General features: G+C 41.9%; 1 protein-coding gene across 1 annotated transcript in view; it reads right to left on the bottom strand.

Moving 5' to 3' along the window:
- Positions 1-4,017: 4,017 nt before the first annotated feature.
- The window catches only part of bod1l1 (biorientation of chromosomes in cell division 1-like 1), a 52,609-nt gene continuing 40,863 nt past the window's right edge, over positions 4,018-15,763 (bottom strand). The window contains exons 12-15 of the mRNA XM_067989574.1: positions 8,365-8,479; positions 8,083-8,212; positions 6,885-7,064; positions 4,018-4,955 (exon numbers count right to left, since the gene is read on the bottom strand). Coding sequence (XP_067845675.1) covers positions 4,835-4,955; positions 6,885-7,064; positions 8,083-8,212; positions 8,365-8,479 — 546 coding nt within the window. The 3' untranslated portion in view covers positions 4,018-4,834. The remainder of the gene's footprint in view (positions 4,956-6,884; positions 7,065-8,082; positions 8,213-8,364; positions 8,480-15,763) is intronic.

Below are 15,763 nucleotides of genomic sequence, written 5' to 3'. Positions count from 1 at the left end.
AAGTGTTTCATGACAGTAATGGGGATACTAAAAACTGAAAAGATTACAGCTTACACAATTGGTGAAAGGTTCTGTTTTTTTTTTATCTAGGTCTGTTTTATTTAGAAATATTAAGAAATTACAGAAAATAAATGGGAACAAAGCAAACTCCATCACTGGCAGACAATACAGAACAGGTTTGAAGTGGTAAAATTCACTGAACATCTTTGGGATGAAATTCCTCCTGTTAATTTTACCAAAGAAATTGGTGCATGTACAAAATGGGTAATCCTGTTTTGTACTCACTTTTTTGTTTAGTTTAGTGAAAAAGAGCTAAACACAAAAACTTTGAAGTGTTTACAAATTATATAAATAACACTCTGATTTACATTTAACAATTAAAGTTTGTATAATGTGGGCAGAGTTCTTGAGTGAATGTGGGTAGATTCTGTTGAGCTGATCTTGTTCAACGCACCAAGGAATATAGCTGCATGTATGCAATAAAATGGCACGCATGTGCATGATTTCTTTCAGTCACCAGGATGAAATGAGACGTACAATAACCTAATCGTTATGTTACTTGACTAAGTTGCAAGTTCAAATCCCAGCATAGCATTTTGCAAAATTACCAGGTTGTTATAAAAACTGACCTGGTTCAGTAATGCCCTTGAAGGGATCTGTCACCCATACCTGCTTTGGCTTGTGTATAGCACAATGTGGTTCACTTAACGCTCTCAGGGCAATTAGAAATGAGTAATAAATACTGCTCCGTCAAGTGTTGTTTACATCTCAAATAAATATATTTCAAAAAATGTAATACAAAACATGGCGACAGATCTGGGCTGGGCTGCAAGTGCAGCTATCAGGTTATACTAAGTGTGTGCAGGTACCCATGGCAGCCCTGTTCTGAATCTTCCTTTAAGGCATTGATGCCATTGCAGATTTGGAATGAAAGTTCAATTAATTTACAGTGGCACATAATTGTCAGATCGATGGGGGATTCAAGGTGCTTTTGGCCTTGTGAAACACTTCAGTCCACTATTTCACCACCTTCAAGTTAGGAAAGTCAGCCCCTTTATTTTATGAGTCTTGTATGATACTGAAGACCCGTTGCTGTGCTGTTCAGATACAGGAATTCCTAGATACTTAAGACACCCCAACATTGCAGGCTTTTAGGGAAAATTTATCAGTGCTCTGTCGTGATAGGCTGCCAGATTTTAGCTGGTTAAGCTCCGGGAGTACTTTTGCATGTATGCAGGTGTCTCTAAACCTGGCTTTAGTCAAACTGTGCCCAAGTTCCCTGAACTTAAGTAAATGGCGATATATATGTCCCTATAGGATGAGAGTATGCACTTCAGTGGGCAAACATAAATTTTACCTGTGAGAATTTGTGAAGGGTTTCTGCACCTCACACACCTGGCTGACCAAAACAAAGGTGGCTGGCATATTATAAGTTGATAGTTTTTTCAACATACGAAAGGGAGATAGAAAGAACTTGCATTTCTATAAGGCCTTTCACAATCTTAAGATGTCTCAATGTGCTTTACAGCCAATTAAGTGCTTTTAAGTCACTATAACGTAAGAAACACAGCAGCCAATTTACACAGCAAGATCCCGCAAATAGCAATTTAATAAATGATCAGAATATCTTGGGGGGGGTTTAAGGTGTTGGTTGAGAGAGAAATGTTGGCCAGAACACAAGAATTCCCCTTCTCTTCAAATAGTGCTACAGAATATATTACATCCATAACAGAGGACACACCAGAGAGCCTCACTTTAGCGTCTCATCCAAAAGATGGCACCTTTGACAGTGCAGCACTCCCTCAGTACTGCACTGACATTGTGAGTCTAGATTGTGTGCTCAAGTCTCTGGAGTGGGTCTTGAACCCACAACCTTCTGACTCAGGCGAGGGTGCTAGCAGCTGAGCCAAGATAAAAAGATGCCCATGAAATAGCTGATGAGAATAGTCTGAGGCTTGAAGAGCTGTTGGTAGGAGTTACCTGGAAGCCAGTAAATCAGGTTGGTTGTTCGTTCAGTAATTTCCTTTCAGAAAGACAAGCACAAGCTCTCCAACCCATAGAACCAATGTTTAATGATGTGTGGCTATGCTGGACGCAGGGGGTGATCAAATGCACCCGCAAATCCTGCAAGCCAATTCTTTATGGGTTAGGGTAGGGTGTCCTAACTGAACAGTGAGTTAAGTTGCACAGTTGTAGCTAATTAAACTCTTAGTACTCCAGTGGGCTTGACAGTCCTCAAGCCTTGGCTCTTGCCAATCCATCCTGAAGTTGTCCGGGTCTTAAGAAATGAATTCCTGTCGGAGTGTGTGCGCATTATATAATCAGAAAAAACTGAAAACTACTTAAGTGAATTGCTCAGTAGCGACACTTTTTAAGCACGGTGATAGGTTTCTGCACAGCTTGGCCTGACCAAAAAAAAAAATCTATTGTCTGCAAAGTTAAACAATTTTAGACAAGGAGGCAGCAGGGGTGCCACCGTCTTCTTAATAGTGGTACTAAGAAGAAAGAGAGGGGGAAAAAGCTAGGCAGTGTTCCCACTCTTGACCCTACTAGCACTCAACCATTGAACAGAACAGTAAGCAGACACACTCTGCCGGTTGAAAGTGGGCATCGAAGAGGTGATATTACCAGTAGAACCATATGCAGGCATGGTCACTGGCTTCAGGAAAAGAGGGGCAAAGGAAGAAATCAGAGGAAGAGGGAAAAAAACATTATAGTACATGCAGTTATGAATTTAATGAACTGATTAATCTGTCTACATTTAGGTGACTCCTAAACTGTGGCTTCTAGTGGTGTTTGAATACCTCAAAAACTTACAAAAAATTATTTTTTCTCTATTTTGTTTAAAGACTGATTATATTCCCCACTTTCCTCTGGTTGGAGAGTCAGTGACAAGGGGGTCATCAAAGTAAAATTGTCACTAAGAGTGAGGAGAGAGGGTAGGAGAATTTTTAATACAGTAGGTTATGACATTTTACTATATTAAGGGCACTATATAAATGCAAGTTGTTGTTACAGGATGGATAACGCAGAGGTTATTGCTTCTCAAGAGAAAATCAAATAAATTTTTGAAGCAGAGGATGGTACAAGGCTGAGGAGCTGGGAAATGCAAAATTAAGGTGCTATAGCACCACTACTAGCAGGATAGTACAATTACAGTGCGACAAGTTTACATAAACAATTTCTATTATATCATACAAAAATAGATAGATCTACTGCTAACTCTCTATACATGAAGACTTAAGTTGTCCGGGTCTCAAGAAAGAAATTAGTTCCTGCCGGAGTGCATGCAATTATGTATCAGACAAACTGAGAACCACTTAAGTGAATTGCTCAGCAATGACACTTTTAGCATGGTGATAGACAGATTGATCAATTCATTGAACTCATTAGGAACCCCTCACACTGACATTGTATTATCAGCTTCACTTTAAACATGAATATTGGTACAATTTTTTTACCTCTAAATAAATGATCTTTGAATTCTCTGTACAAAAGGGAACTGCTGTCAACATTTTAAAAAATATTACAAAATAGCAAAGTTTGATGTTGAAATTTGGCAGTGTAAAATTCCATTTGTCATACATGTAACATGCTGTAAATAGCAGAATATTGTAATCCAAAAATTGCTATTTCAGGAAAAAGTTGAAGTCCATGCTTTACCTTGGGTTCCATCCCGGGGGTTGCGTTGTCAGTGATTGTATATTGTAGTAGGCTGATCCTAATATATGCTCATGGTAAGTCAGATGATGCACTGTATTAATAAGGACAGATGTCCTGTACAATGCAATATACATCATTCTGTTAATAAGATAAAGCTGTGTCATTTGAAGGGCACAAAGCCTAATTGCTGTAAAGTAAACATAATTTTGGACCAATCACAAGTTTAGTTTTGTCTGGTGCGAGAACTGTGGAGTTGTAAAAGGCTGGTCAGTTTCAGGCTCTTGGTCAGAAGCATTACATTGTCTTTCTTTCTCTTTTAAAAATGATTGTTTTGCATCTGTACCACAGATCAAGGTCAGAGTTTAATTGTTTAATGAGGGAACTGTGGAGATTGGAAAATACATATCAGTTTCAGGCTCCAGATAAGAAGCTCCCAACACTGATGACTAGCTTGCTGTCTCTTTTTAAAAAAATGGTTTCACAGGTTTAACAAAGTGTGCTGTCTGCAGCATGATGGACCAAGTGTGCACACGAGTACTATATGTTACACAAGTTTTCAAAACATTATATGATGCATTAAAATGAAAACTTAAATACAACCTTTGCCTAAATAACAGCCATTGCACCTTGAAGTTATTTCATGGTGTGCAGTGTTTCCAGGTGTCTTTACATGATAAGGCACTATATAAACACAAGTAGTTTTATTATAAACCATTTGAACATGCTCAATGAGTTTTACTTGAGTACAAAATATTTTGGTCACCCATTCCAAAGGTGTAACATATGGAACATTACCAAGAAACACATGTTAACAATGTACAGTATTATATTGCTAGTAGTTGCATCCCTCAGTTGCTTAGTTTCAGCAAACAATCAATTAAATAGGATTTGGTAAAAATAAAATACATTCATAGAATGAAAACTTCGTACTTAAAAATTGCAAGTTACAACAGGTAAAAGCACGTCAACATTTTAGCCACCATTTCCCATATACAACACAGTTTTTTTTTTAAGTGCAGTAAAAGGAGGACAGTTTTAACCTATCAATACTGGCTTCACATGTTTCCCTTACATTACTACATCAAGAAATATAACTTAATTTATAATATACAATGTACATGATAGCTTAACAATTTTGTTGAACCAGAGTAGCAACATTTAGCATTCCTAGTTACCGCCTTGTTCTCTTTGGTGGCATTTTTTCAATTTTATGTTGTCCCCTTCTGCGTTCTCCTGGACTCGCTTCTCGTTTGCGTCCTTGTTTGGTCACAGGAGATGGCTGACTCCTTGATCTGTGAAATGATAAAATTCCATGACTTAAAACCTAAATGTTCATTTTGGAATTCTTATTCCTGATTACAACCCTCTAAACTTCATCACAATGTGGCCCAGAATTTCCTCAGCAGCTTTGTGGTCAAAGCTTTGATGGGCCACGATTTCATTCTCACCCAATCGACCTAGTACAGACCCTGTCAAATTTTTTGGGGTCAGTCTAATTTGCATATTTCAGGTGAGCTCTCACAGGGATTACCACCTGTGGAACGAAAGAGAAAATGGCTGCTAGATGCCCAGGTGCCTGAAATAGCAGAGTAGGGTCATCTGGCTATGGAGCTGTACAAGGAGAGGTGGGGCTTTGTCCCTGACATTTCCAAACTGCAGCAATAAGTAAATAGATAGACCTACAACTGATCATGCTTGGGGGGGGGGGTTTAAAAATCGAAGGGCCTTCCATCAGCCCCTAGCAACACTAGATGCCAGTAACATGCTGCCGTCACCAAAATCAATCATTGCTAAGGCAGGCATAACAGCTAATGTCACTTGAGGCAGAAAATACCCAAAATGATTGTGGGGAGCCAACTTAACAGTTCCCCAGTCAATTTCCAATCCAAGGATCGCCCCAAAATTAGGTGGCCTGTGTCTGTCTAAAAACTTTCAATTTAGACTATATGTAATTAATACCAGATTGCCAGAGGTACACTTTAAAAAAAACACTTCTATACTTTTATTGCAACAGTGCAAGCTGGACAATTGTATTATGCTAAGTCTCTACTAAGATTTCATACGGTAATTGCGTTGACACATAAAACTAGCAAACAAGCTGTAGAATAAAATGGTTTCCAACTTGTACCCAATGAAAATACTATTTGATGTAGGTCACCCTGGTACTAGTTAGTAGCAATAGCAAAGCATATTACAGAGTGCTGAAAGCAGTAACCATGTCAGCAGGTGGTACACAGCAACAAGAGCGGGTCATTTGGCCCATTGAGCATGTTACTCCATTTTGTTACCATGTCAACTCTCTCTCATCCCAATTGCTGATCCTTTCTCCATATCCCTTAAAATCTTTATATCTCATTTATATCCTTCTGGAGCCATGGATTCTACATTATTGCAACCTTTTTGCGTAAAGAAGTATTTTTCCTGAATTTGATTTGAACTATCATATCCAATTATAAGATAATGCCCTTCTTTTTCTGGATTCCCTTATTAAAGGGAAGTTATTTCTTATATGCCCTGTCAATTCCTTCATTAGTTTAAACACCTCAATCAGATCACCCCTTAATTTCCTTGGTTCCTGTGAAAATAACCCAAGTCCATCGAGTCTACCATCACAGCTTTCTTAAGATGGTCATCCAAAACTCCAAAAAAATGGATTCTGACCAACACACTATGAATGCAGAGGCACTTGATTGTTTTCATAACCATTACCTGTTCTGATGAAGTCCAGCATCTCAGTAACTTTTCTGCTTACTTTTTGACCTGCATTAGTTCCTCTTTTCCTCAAAATATGTTCAGAAAGCTACATATTGAATTTTGCATCTTACAGGATTGTCATCCAGTGTGACTTAAATTTGCTTGTTGATTGCAAATTTAAATGACAAATATCACTCATAAAATAATTAATTTTACACTTTGACTTGTTTTGGTATACAAATTTTTTTAGTTAAAATTGGTCAAAAGACAGCCTACATAACAGTTGTAAACCATATAACAAACAAGTAAATTAAACCAAAACCAAATTACAAAAAAAAAAAAATCTATAAAAAAGGCAAAAATAAACATGCTGTAATTTCATGAACATCGTGGGCTTTATATTCTGGAGATATTTTGTTAGGACCAATTGAAATGTCTCAAATGGAAGATAATTAAATATGCACTAATTTCCAACAAGAGGGATTAAATAGATCATTACAAAATGAACATTTGCTTTGTGGCCTTACCTTGTGACCGATACTGGTGTTGAAGATTTCCCAGCCTTTGAATCAGATGCTGGTTTCTCTTTTGCTGAAGTTGATGAGCGGCGTTCTCGTTCAGTTACTGGCAAATGCTCAGGGCTGCTTATTTTTTTGGCTGCACGAGTGGTTGGCTTATTCTGAACGCTCAAATCAGATGTCTGGCTTCTACAAAATGGATAAAATATCAGAACTGAATGTACTGAACTTGTACGGTGAGTATTCTGTCCATTCGTAGCTGAGATTCTAGAAGGTCAGGTATGATACAAGGTATTGGTCATAACATTTTTACTTCGAGCTGTAACTGCCAAAATCCCAGCAGTAACATGGACAATTAATTCCTTCATTACTATGTGAATATAGTCATTTCCAACAAGGTAATCATAAATTTAACTGAAGGTCACTTATGCAACTGAGCCCAAAATGGATGAGCCTATATACTGGTGTAAGAACAATAATGAAAGAAACATCACAAACTAATTTGTGGAAAATGTTAAACTTGCACAAGGAATTGGTAGCACTCTCACCTGAGACAGAAGGTTCTAGGCACAAACCTCACTGCAGGAGTTGAGCACATAATTCTGTGCAGTGCTGCGCTGTTGGAGGTGCCATATTTCAGATATAACATTAAACCAAGGCAATGTCTGCCTTTTCAGGAGGACACAAAAGGCACTACTGGAAGAGAAGCAGAGTCTGCCTGCTGTCCTGACCAACATTCTTCCCTCAACCAAGACCAGCAAAAACAGATCAATTGGTCAATTATTTCATTTATAATTTGTAGGACCTGCTGTGTGCAAATTTGCTACCGCACTTGCCCTCATAACATTAGACGTGAAGAATTTTGAGATGTCCTGGCACTGTGTAAATGCAAGTTCTTTCTTTCTATCATAAAAGCCAAAAGAAACTTCGCTAACATATTAGGTCCCTCTCAATTCCAATTGGCAGACCATGATGTAATAACATATACCAGCTTTCTTCACTTTACTTCACAGGAGCTATATTTTGAAGAAAACATAGTTGCAGTTGTACAATTATTAATTGCAGAATAATGTTGCTTTTAAGAGTTTACTAAATAAAATGTTATTCTATTAGAAATGGATTAAGTCAGTGGAAGGGATACATTAATTGGATTTTTCCTTTTTTGAAATGTACAATAGGAAACTGCGGCTATAGAGCAGAAAACTACCTTGCTTTTTCTTCAAGCTTTGAAGTCATTTTGCCTCGAGACTGTGTTGGTCTTTCTTCATCTTGTTCTTGAACTAGTACCGCTTCAACAGGTTTGGGTGTATCTTTGTCCTCTACTGCAGATTTCTCCTCTTAAGACACAAAAATCCCAGCAAGAAAATATGTTTAATATTGGTAGCTAAAGGCTTAAATTCCTATAAACATTTGTAATCAAAAATAGCTCCTTGCTTCCCCCCCACCCCCCAAAAGAAAAAAAGAAAATCTGAGATTACTTTGTATATACCTGAATGAAGATGCCTCCGCTTAGAGAGATTTTCTACCGGAGTGTATGGACGCTTGGGTTTTCTTTCTCTTAGAGAGGAATTTTGCTCTTCGATGCCTTTGACAGATTGCTCCTCCTATATTGGGAGGAAAATTTGTTGTTAATCAATTAAATTTAATTCCTTTAAGAAGCAAGATATACTTCTGAGGAGAAAATAGAGTTGCACAAATCATCCTTTGAGTCCTCACAAAGTTACTCCTGCATAGGACACGTGTAGGGAATTAATGAAATTTATAACAAAAAGTGCAATTGTTACAATGCACTATTTGCCTATATAACTGTCGTAGAACTTCAGAAATAATTAATTGTGCAAAGGACTGATAGTTTTAGATGTAAAAAGGTCATCATGTAAATTCTTTATTTCAAGCAACATATTTTAGTGAGTTTACATAATGAGCCCTACTAATAGTGCATGTGTGTGGATGTTTGTTGAACAGAGGATTGAGGTCAGCTGCTGAATAGCTTGCCAACACTCACTGTCTAGGTTGCCATGAGGAACGGCCACATTGATGAGGCAATGGTTTGCTGTTGGTGACCATCAAATCATATCTCAGCATGGGTTAGAGCCTTCAGAAGGGAGAAAATTGGAAAAAAGGCTGGCAAAAGTACTTGGAATGCACAAAGTAATGAATGAAAACAAAGATCGGCAGAAATCAAAAAAATTCATGCCCATTGGTTGGTGGTACACAACCAAATGCCACAAGCAGTTACGAAAAGAAATACACTTTCACACTCAATAATACGTGAATCTTACAGAAGCAAAAAACACATTAGGAGTTAAATTGGTTAACCCCCAAAAATGGGTGCTGGAATCACGGTGCACGATTAACCTGCACCCGTTGGTTGCGATGCAAGCAGCACGAAACATTCATGACACCTGATCATTTAAAATGATTGCTGCGTGCAGCCAACATTACCTGCGCTGTTGATTAGCTGCATGCACCAGCAGGGGGCCCCGATATCGGGAGTGGCTGACACTAAAAGGCAACCTGCACCTCTTAAAAGGGAGATGCACTGTGTCTGCAGGAAGAGCTGGAATTCATTTGGCAACTAGCTGAGCTGCAGGATACTAAGGAATGCGAGAGGGCATGCACTAAGATTCTCAGGTGATGCACTGGAGGCCTTGGTGGAAGAGTGATGGCACGGGGTGGGGGGCATCCTTTATCCGCAGGGGGAGGGCAGGAGGCCCTCCAGACATACGCTTAAGAGGCAGTGGGAGGAAGTCGCGCATGAGGTCGATGCTAGGAGCATCGCACCACACACATGGATGCAGTGCAGGAAAAAGTTCAATGATTTGACATGAGTGGTCAAGGTGAGTGAGTTTAATTATCAAGTGGCATATCCTACATATCCTACCAACTGCACCACTAGCCTCAACCACTGCTCCACGCACTACACCCCCACGTCATCCACCTACCAAAAAACTCTTGATCAGTACGTAACTCTTCCAATCAGATGCTTCATCTCATCCTTGCAAGCTGCACACCCACAACTCACAGGTCACACTCACTGGCAGCTAGTCAACCATGACAGCCACATCACCCAAACATCTTGCAGGACACTCACTTGACATGCTTCCCTCTTGCAGGAGAGATGGTGCATAACAGGAGGAAGCAGGAAAGAACTGGGGGAGGACAGGCAGGCCTACACGTCCTCACCCCCATGGAGGAGACAAGTGCAGTCTATCATTGGACGGGCCACCGATGCAGCCATGGCCACCGGCGGTGCTGGAGGTATCGATGGTCTTTGCATACCTAATCCTCCTTCTAGTTTCCCATAATCTTGTCTGACTCATGTACTGCAGATGGTGTGAGCGCATATGTCTTACTTTCTCTTCTCCCTGCACCACAACTCAACCCATGTCGCTTTGTTATTTCAGATACCCAAAAACTAGAACCGGCACAGTCAGAGGAAGGTGACTGCGATGATGCAGACACACCGTCACACGATCTTACACTTGCAGCCACTGCGCGTAGTTTAGAGGCGGGATCTGTACATGGTGAGACGCCGGGCAGGAGCCGGTGGGGGGGGGGGGGGGGGAGGGGACGGATACTGCAGGTGCCAGCTCGCACACTAGTTCTGCTGCAAAGGAGTCAGATGACTACTTCAATGGGTCAGGCTACAGAAAGCGGCTGTGAAGGGCGTACACAACCAAATGCTTGGTGCACTAGAAAGCCTGCCAGAAAGCCCATGCAGAATGTCAAGGGGCATGGAGGAGTCCAGCTCCAATTTGGCAGAGGGCTTTGCGCAGAACTCGGAGCCCATTCTTTCCCACATGGAATGTGTGGTCACCTCCATAAGCACACCTGTGAAACCCACTGTGACGCAGCATCTGATGACCAATATCACAGCTTCCATTGCAGCACGAACATCCCTTAGTGCCATCCAAAGTCTGACTGCTGCTTTGGAAGCTTAGACTGCGATCATAGCTCTGGGGACCACTGTGGAACCGGGCTTCCAGGGATTCACAGCAGTCCAGCAATCTGTTCTCCAGCAGAACATCAGGATTGCTGAGGTGCCGCCCCGGGAGACTGGCAGTGGTGCCATGGAAAACAAACCTCAGGATGTCCTCTCAGGGTGACAGCGTTCCTGTTCCCACCCCTGCCACTCTGCCAGTGCCCTTGCTGTTGCCCGTCAACCAGCCAGCCCAGACCGAGATGGTGAAGTCTGAAGCTGGAGACCCTCCCGGCCCACAGCTGCTCGAGGTCATCCTCCAAGGCCACCTGCACATTCCTCATTTGAAGGTCAGCAGCCTTCCACCACCTATGCTCTAGCCAACGGGGATGCATCTCACAGGAGCACTTGGAAAGGTAACGGCACATGAACAACAGAGACGAAGGGACCGCACAAGGGCGAATAGTATCAGTTTGTTTGAATCATTTGATGTGTAAATATATAAATGTGGTTACGAATTTGTATTTGGTGCTGGTTTCTATTTCTGCAATGAGCTGAGGGAGGAAGCAATATGTAATCATAAAGAGGACGATTTGATGTCATGTGGGAGAGGAAGGGAGGAGTGTGGGACTGCTGTGAATGGGGAGGTGTTGTCAAGGTTACTGGTATTGCTCATTAATCATCTGATCACGCAAAGCCCTGACAGAGAGGGCCCGTCTACCTTGTTGCCTCCCTGCCTCTTCCTCCTCCTGCCTCTTCCTCCTCCGCTGGCTCTCGGTGGGTAGGTGGTGGCAAGGGCTGCCCCCTCATAATGGGGAGGTTGTGTAGCATGCAACAACAAATCTTGATACCCACTCAGCTGAGTACTGCAGGGCTCCTCCAGAGCGGTCCAGGCAGCAGAAACATTGCGTGAGGATGCCTATGGTGTGCTCTAAGATGTTCCGTGTGGCAGCATGGCTGCTCTTGTATACCTGCTGTGCACATGTGCATGCGTTCCGGACTGGAGTCATGAGCCACTTCATGAGGGCATTACCCTCTTTGCCCAGTAGCCAGCCTTTGACTTGCCGTGCTGGTTGAAATATAGGTGGCATATTGGACAACTGCAGGATGAAGCAATCGTGACTGCTGGCAGGATAGCAGGCATTGACCTGCATGATGCGCTGCATGCGGTCGCACACCAGCTATACATTGAGGGAGTGAAATCCCTTTCTGTTCATGAATATGGCTGAGTTCTGATGTGGAGCACACATGGCAAAAAGCATGCAGTCAATGGCACTCTGCACCATAGGGAAGCCTGACATGCGAGCAAACCCTTGTGCTCGCTTATGCTGCTTGTCTCTGCCAAGAGGGAATGTGATGAATCTATTGCCGAGTGCTAACAGAGCCTCAGGGACCTTATACAGCAGAGCACTGCAAACTGAGGTGTTGCTTATATCTCCAGTAGCAGCCTGAAAGGAGCCAGAGCCGTAAAAATTAAGTGCCACAGTTACCTTGACAGCCACAGGCAATGCTGTCCTTGCCCTGCTCTGAGGCTGCAGTTGTGGCTGCAGCAGTTGACAAATTTCAGTCATGACCTCTGTGAACTGCAGCCGTCAGATGTACTAGTCGTCGCTGAAGTGGAGGTAAGCGAATTTGTCCCTGAAGGCCCTCGTTGGATATGGCCTCCTGCTGAGTGCTCTCCTCCTCCATCTTCTAGCAGCTTGTCCCACTCTGCGTGGCCTCTCTTCATTCTCCCAGTCATGTTCAATTCCCAGAGGAAGCCCTAGCAGGCCAACCATGTCTGGAAGCAACCTTGTTCAGCATACTATTTTAAATGCCACTAACAGTACTGCAAGACCAGCCAGACCACACTATAATATTGCAACTTCCTCCAAGTATAGGAAACTTCCACAAACACCACAATTGTACCAGCAGCCAGAATAAATAATCCAGCAATTGACCTGTGACTCCTGCATGCTCCCTTTAAATAGTGCTGGTGGGGGGGTCCTTCATGCCCTTTAGCTCCTCTTCAGCTGTGCGCAGTTAGGATAGTGCGTTGGCTGGAGCGGGGAGTTCAAAAATGCCGCCGGCTGCTTCAAATCAGCGTTGTACACTGATTTAGTCATAATCTCGCTACTCTACATGCTTCCGCTGTTCGCTAGGTGCGCATGCACAACCACCTTTACCAATATGGCATCCTGCGCACACCATGCCGGAAGTGTGCGGCGCGCATCTCAGATGTCATTTTCCGGGGCTTAGGTGTCTGCGTAGTGCCTACATGGCCCAATTTAGCCCCCATAGCATCTTACATTAAATACCAGAATACCTAAGCCTCGACAATGCTATTCTAAGACTAATTTTATTCAGTCCTGTAAGTTTGCAACATAATCAGACGAAAAGCAGCAAACTCGAACAAAGCTAATTTTCAAGTTCCTCCAGATCATATACAAATTACTGGACAAAACCTTACAAAGCAAATATCTATACAGCAAAATGAATGAGGCTCAGCAAAAGAGGCCCTCCTACTTGTTGGATTACCTGGGCCTAGATGGGTCATTACAACAAATACAAATGCTATAAAACATTTTATACATAAAACACTGACCCCTAATAAAAATAATTATTTCCATTAATGATAATTAATGGCAAAACATTTAATGTAAACGCCTACGAAAACAAGAGCAATTTGCATTGCTTGGCAGTGATCCAGATCTGAATTTTTTTTGTGGGGGTATGTATGGTAGAGATGAGGCGAGAGAAAAGGCATTGTTTGCCCAGAAAGGAGCTATGGCACTGTTCCGATAGTGAGGGGCAAAACAGGAGAGAATTGCAGACTCATACAGTGCCGGCATATGCAAGTGGTAACAAAGGACAGCAGAGAAATGGCTTATTTCCTAGATATCTGGGATTAGGTCCATCTTTGTTGCCTAATATTCAGTTTACTTCAAAAATATGCTAGGATTACTAATCAATGCTGCAACAACAACGTGCACTTATGTTGGGTCTTTAACGTAAATAAAAGTGCTTCAGAGATGAAAATAACCAGAACAGAGAAGTGAATTGTGAAGGATTAGAGGGTAGGGGCTCAAGGCAGGATTAAATAGGCAGATTTTGAGAAAGCCTTTGAAGTAGGTGAGAGGGAGAGCACAAGGCAGAGGGGTTTAGGAAGACCAATCCTGAGTATGGGGCTCAGATGGCTCAAGGTGCTGAAGCTAACAGAGCAGCGCAAAGTGGAAGGTAGAATCGGAAGAGTGGACAGCACGTACTGGAACATAGGGCTGAATGAGGTTGCAGACAAGAGGAGGGACGGGGTCATGGTGGGATCTGTGGATTAAAAACAAGAATTTCAAAATTATTGTGTAGGCCAACAGGGAGCCAATGAAGGTTGGAAAGTACAGGAATAATGGAGAAGTGGGACTTAACATGGGATAGGATACGGATGGCAGACTTTTGGACGAGTTACAATTTGTGACGGGTAGAACTTGAAATGTCAGCACTGGTAAGTAGATAAGCACTTTGGCGCCATGACATGCCATGTTTGTGGAGGTGGAAATAGGCAGTCTTGGTGCTGGCAAGGGTGTGAGATTTGAAGCTCAGTTCAAATTCAAACAGAACTGTAAGGCTGTGCACTATTCGACTCAGTCTGAAGGAGCTGACAGAGACAAGAATGGATACTGGGGCTAAGGTACAGAGTTTTAGGTGGGTGCTAAACAGGGTAGCTTCAGTTTTGCCGCTGCTGGGAAGAAAGTCATTCTCATCCAAGATTTGGTGCCAGCTAAGCATTTGGACAGTACTCTGGTGGTTGAGGAGTGAAGAGTGTTGGAGAGAGCTGGGTGTAGTCAGCATATATGTGAACATTGAATGGTATCACCAGGCAGCAGCATATAGGCAAGGAAAAAAATAGGACAAAGGTGGAGGTGGAGCCTTAGGGTACATCTGATGTAAATGATAAGGGAAACAAGGAAGTGATCAGCGATGGCTTTGAGATCCGAGACCTCTCGAGATGTCATGGTCAAGAGGCTGGTCATGGGTGAGCTTCTTCCATTCCATGTGGTATGCACCAAAATTTGTTTTGACAGTGTTAAAAAAGCTCCCATTCCTAGTTATGTCCCACTGAATCTTTTACCCCCTAAAAAAATGGCACGTCCCAATTTTCTTTGTGCTCTTCAATCTCACTCCTTCAAGTTGGAACCTCAAACAGATACAGAAAGAACCTGCAGGACGGCATTGAGTGACCTCACATATGATTCTACACACTGCCCATATCCCATGCATGTCTATAAACCACGATCAACAAAATTATTTTGAAATGTAAAATAAACTACTCAACATGTGTACATATTTTCAAATTGGTGTGATGTGGGTAGTGTGCACGTCACTGGGATCTCTTGTTTTCCATTTATATAAATAATTTGGACATGGGCACAAGAGGAATGATATCGATATTCTCTGACATCAAATTAAGTGAGCATGGCAAACTATGAGGAAGAATGCAGAGAAATGTGAAACAGTGAAAGAAAGTATACCCTAGAAAAGACCATAAAAATGGGATTTTCGGTTATATTTTGAATTGACATTAGTCAGCCCACTGCTGGGAGTACTGTGCGTACTCTGGGTACTACATAATAGGAAGGATACTACAGCCATGGAAAAGATAGTGAACATTCACAAATTATACCAGGAATGAGAGGCTATACAGTCTACTCCTGTTAATATGAAATCATTTTTTGATCAAATTTTTAAAAAAATCCGGTCATGCACATTCATTTTAATGAAGAGCACTGGACATTACAATAACATGAAGAAATCGCATAAAACATCAAAGCAACTATCATAATCCACTTGGTCAGAACATAAGCACTGTACAAGCTGCATAATGCAAAATTCATTTTGCAACATTCTCTGATTGAGATGCTTCCTGCCAACAGCTTACCTGTCCACAAGTATGTCAACCACTTCTTCAGCAATCACACAGAATTTGGTAAAT

The sequence above is a fragment of the Heptranchias perlo genome, chromosome 1 (genome assembly GCF_035084215.1).
Source record: "Heptranchias perlo isolate sHepPer1 chromosome 1, sHepPer1.hap1, whole genome shotgun sequence".
Classification (NCBI taxonomy): domain Eukaryota; kingdom Metazoa; phylum Chordata; class Chondrichthyes; order Hexanchiformes; family Hexanchidae; genus Heptranchias; species Heptranchias perlo.
This window is presented reverse-complemented; position numbering and strand designations above follow the sequence as displayed.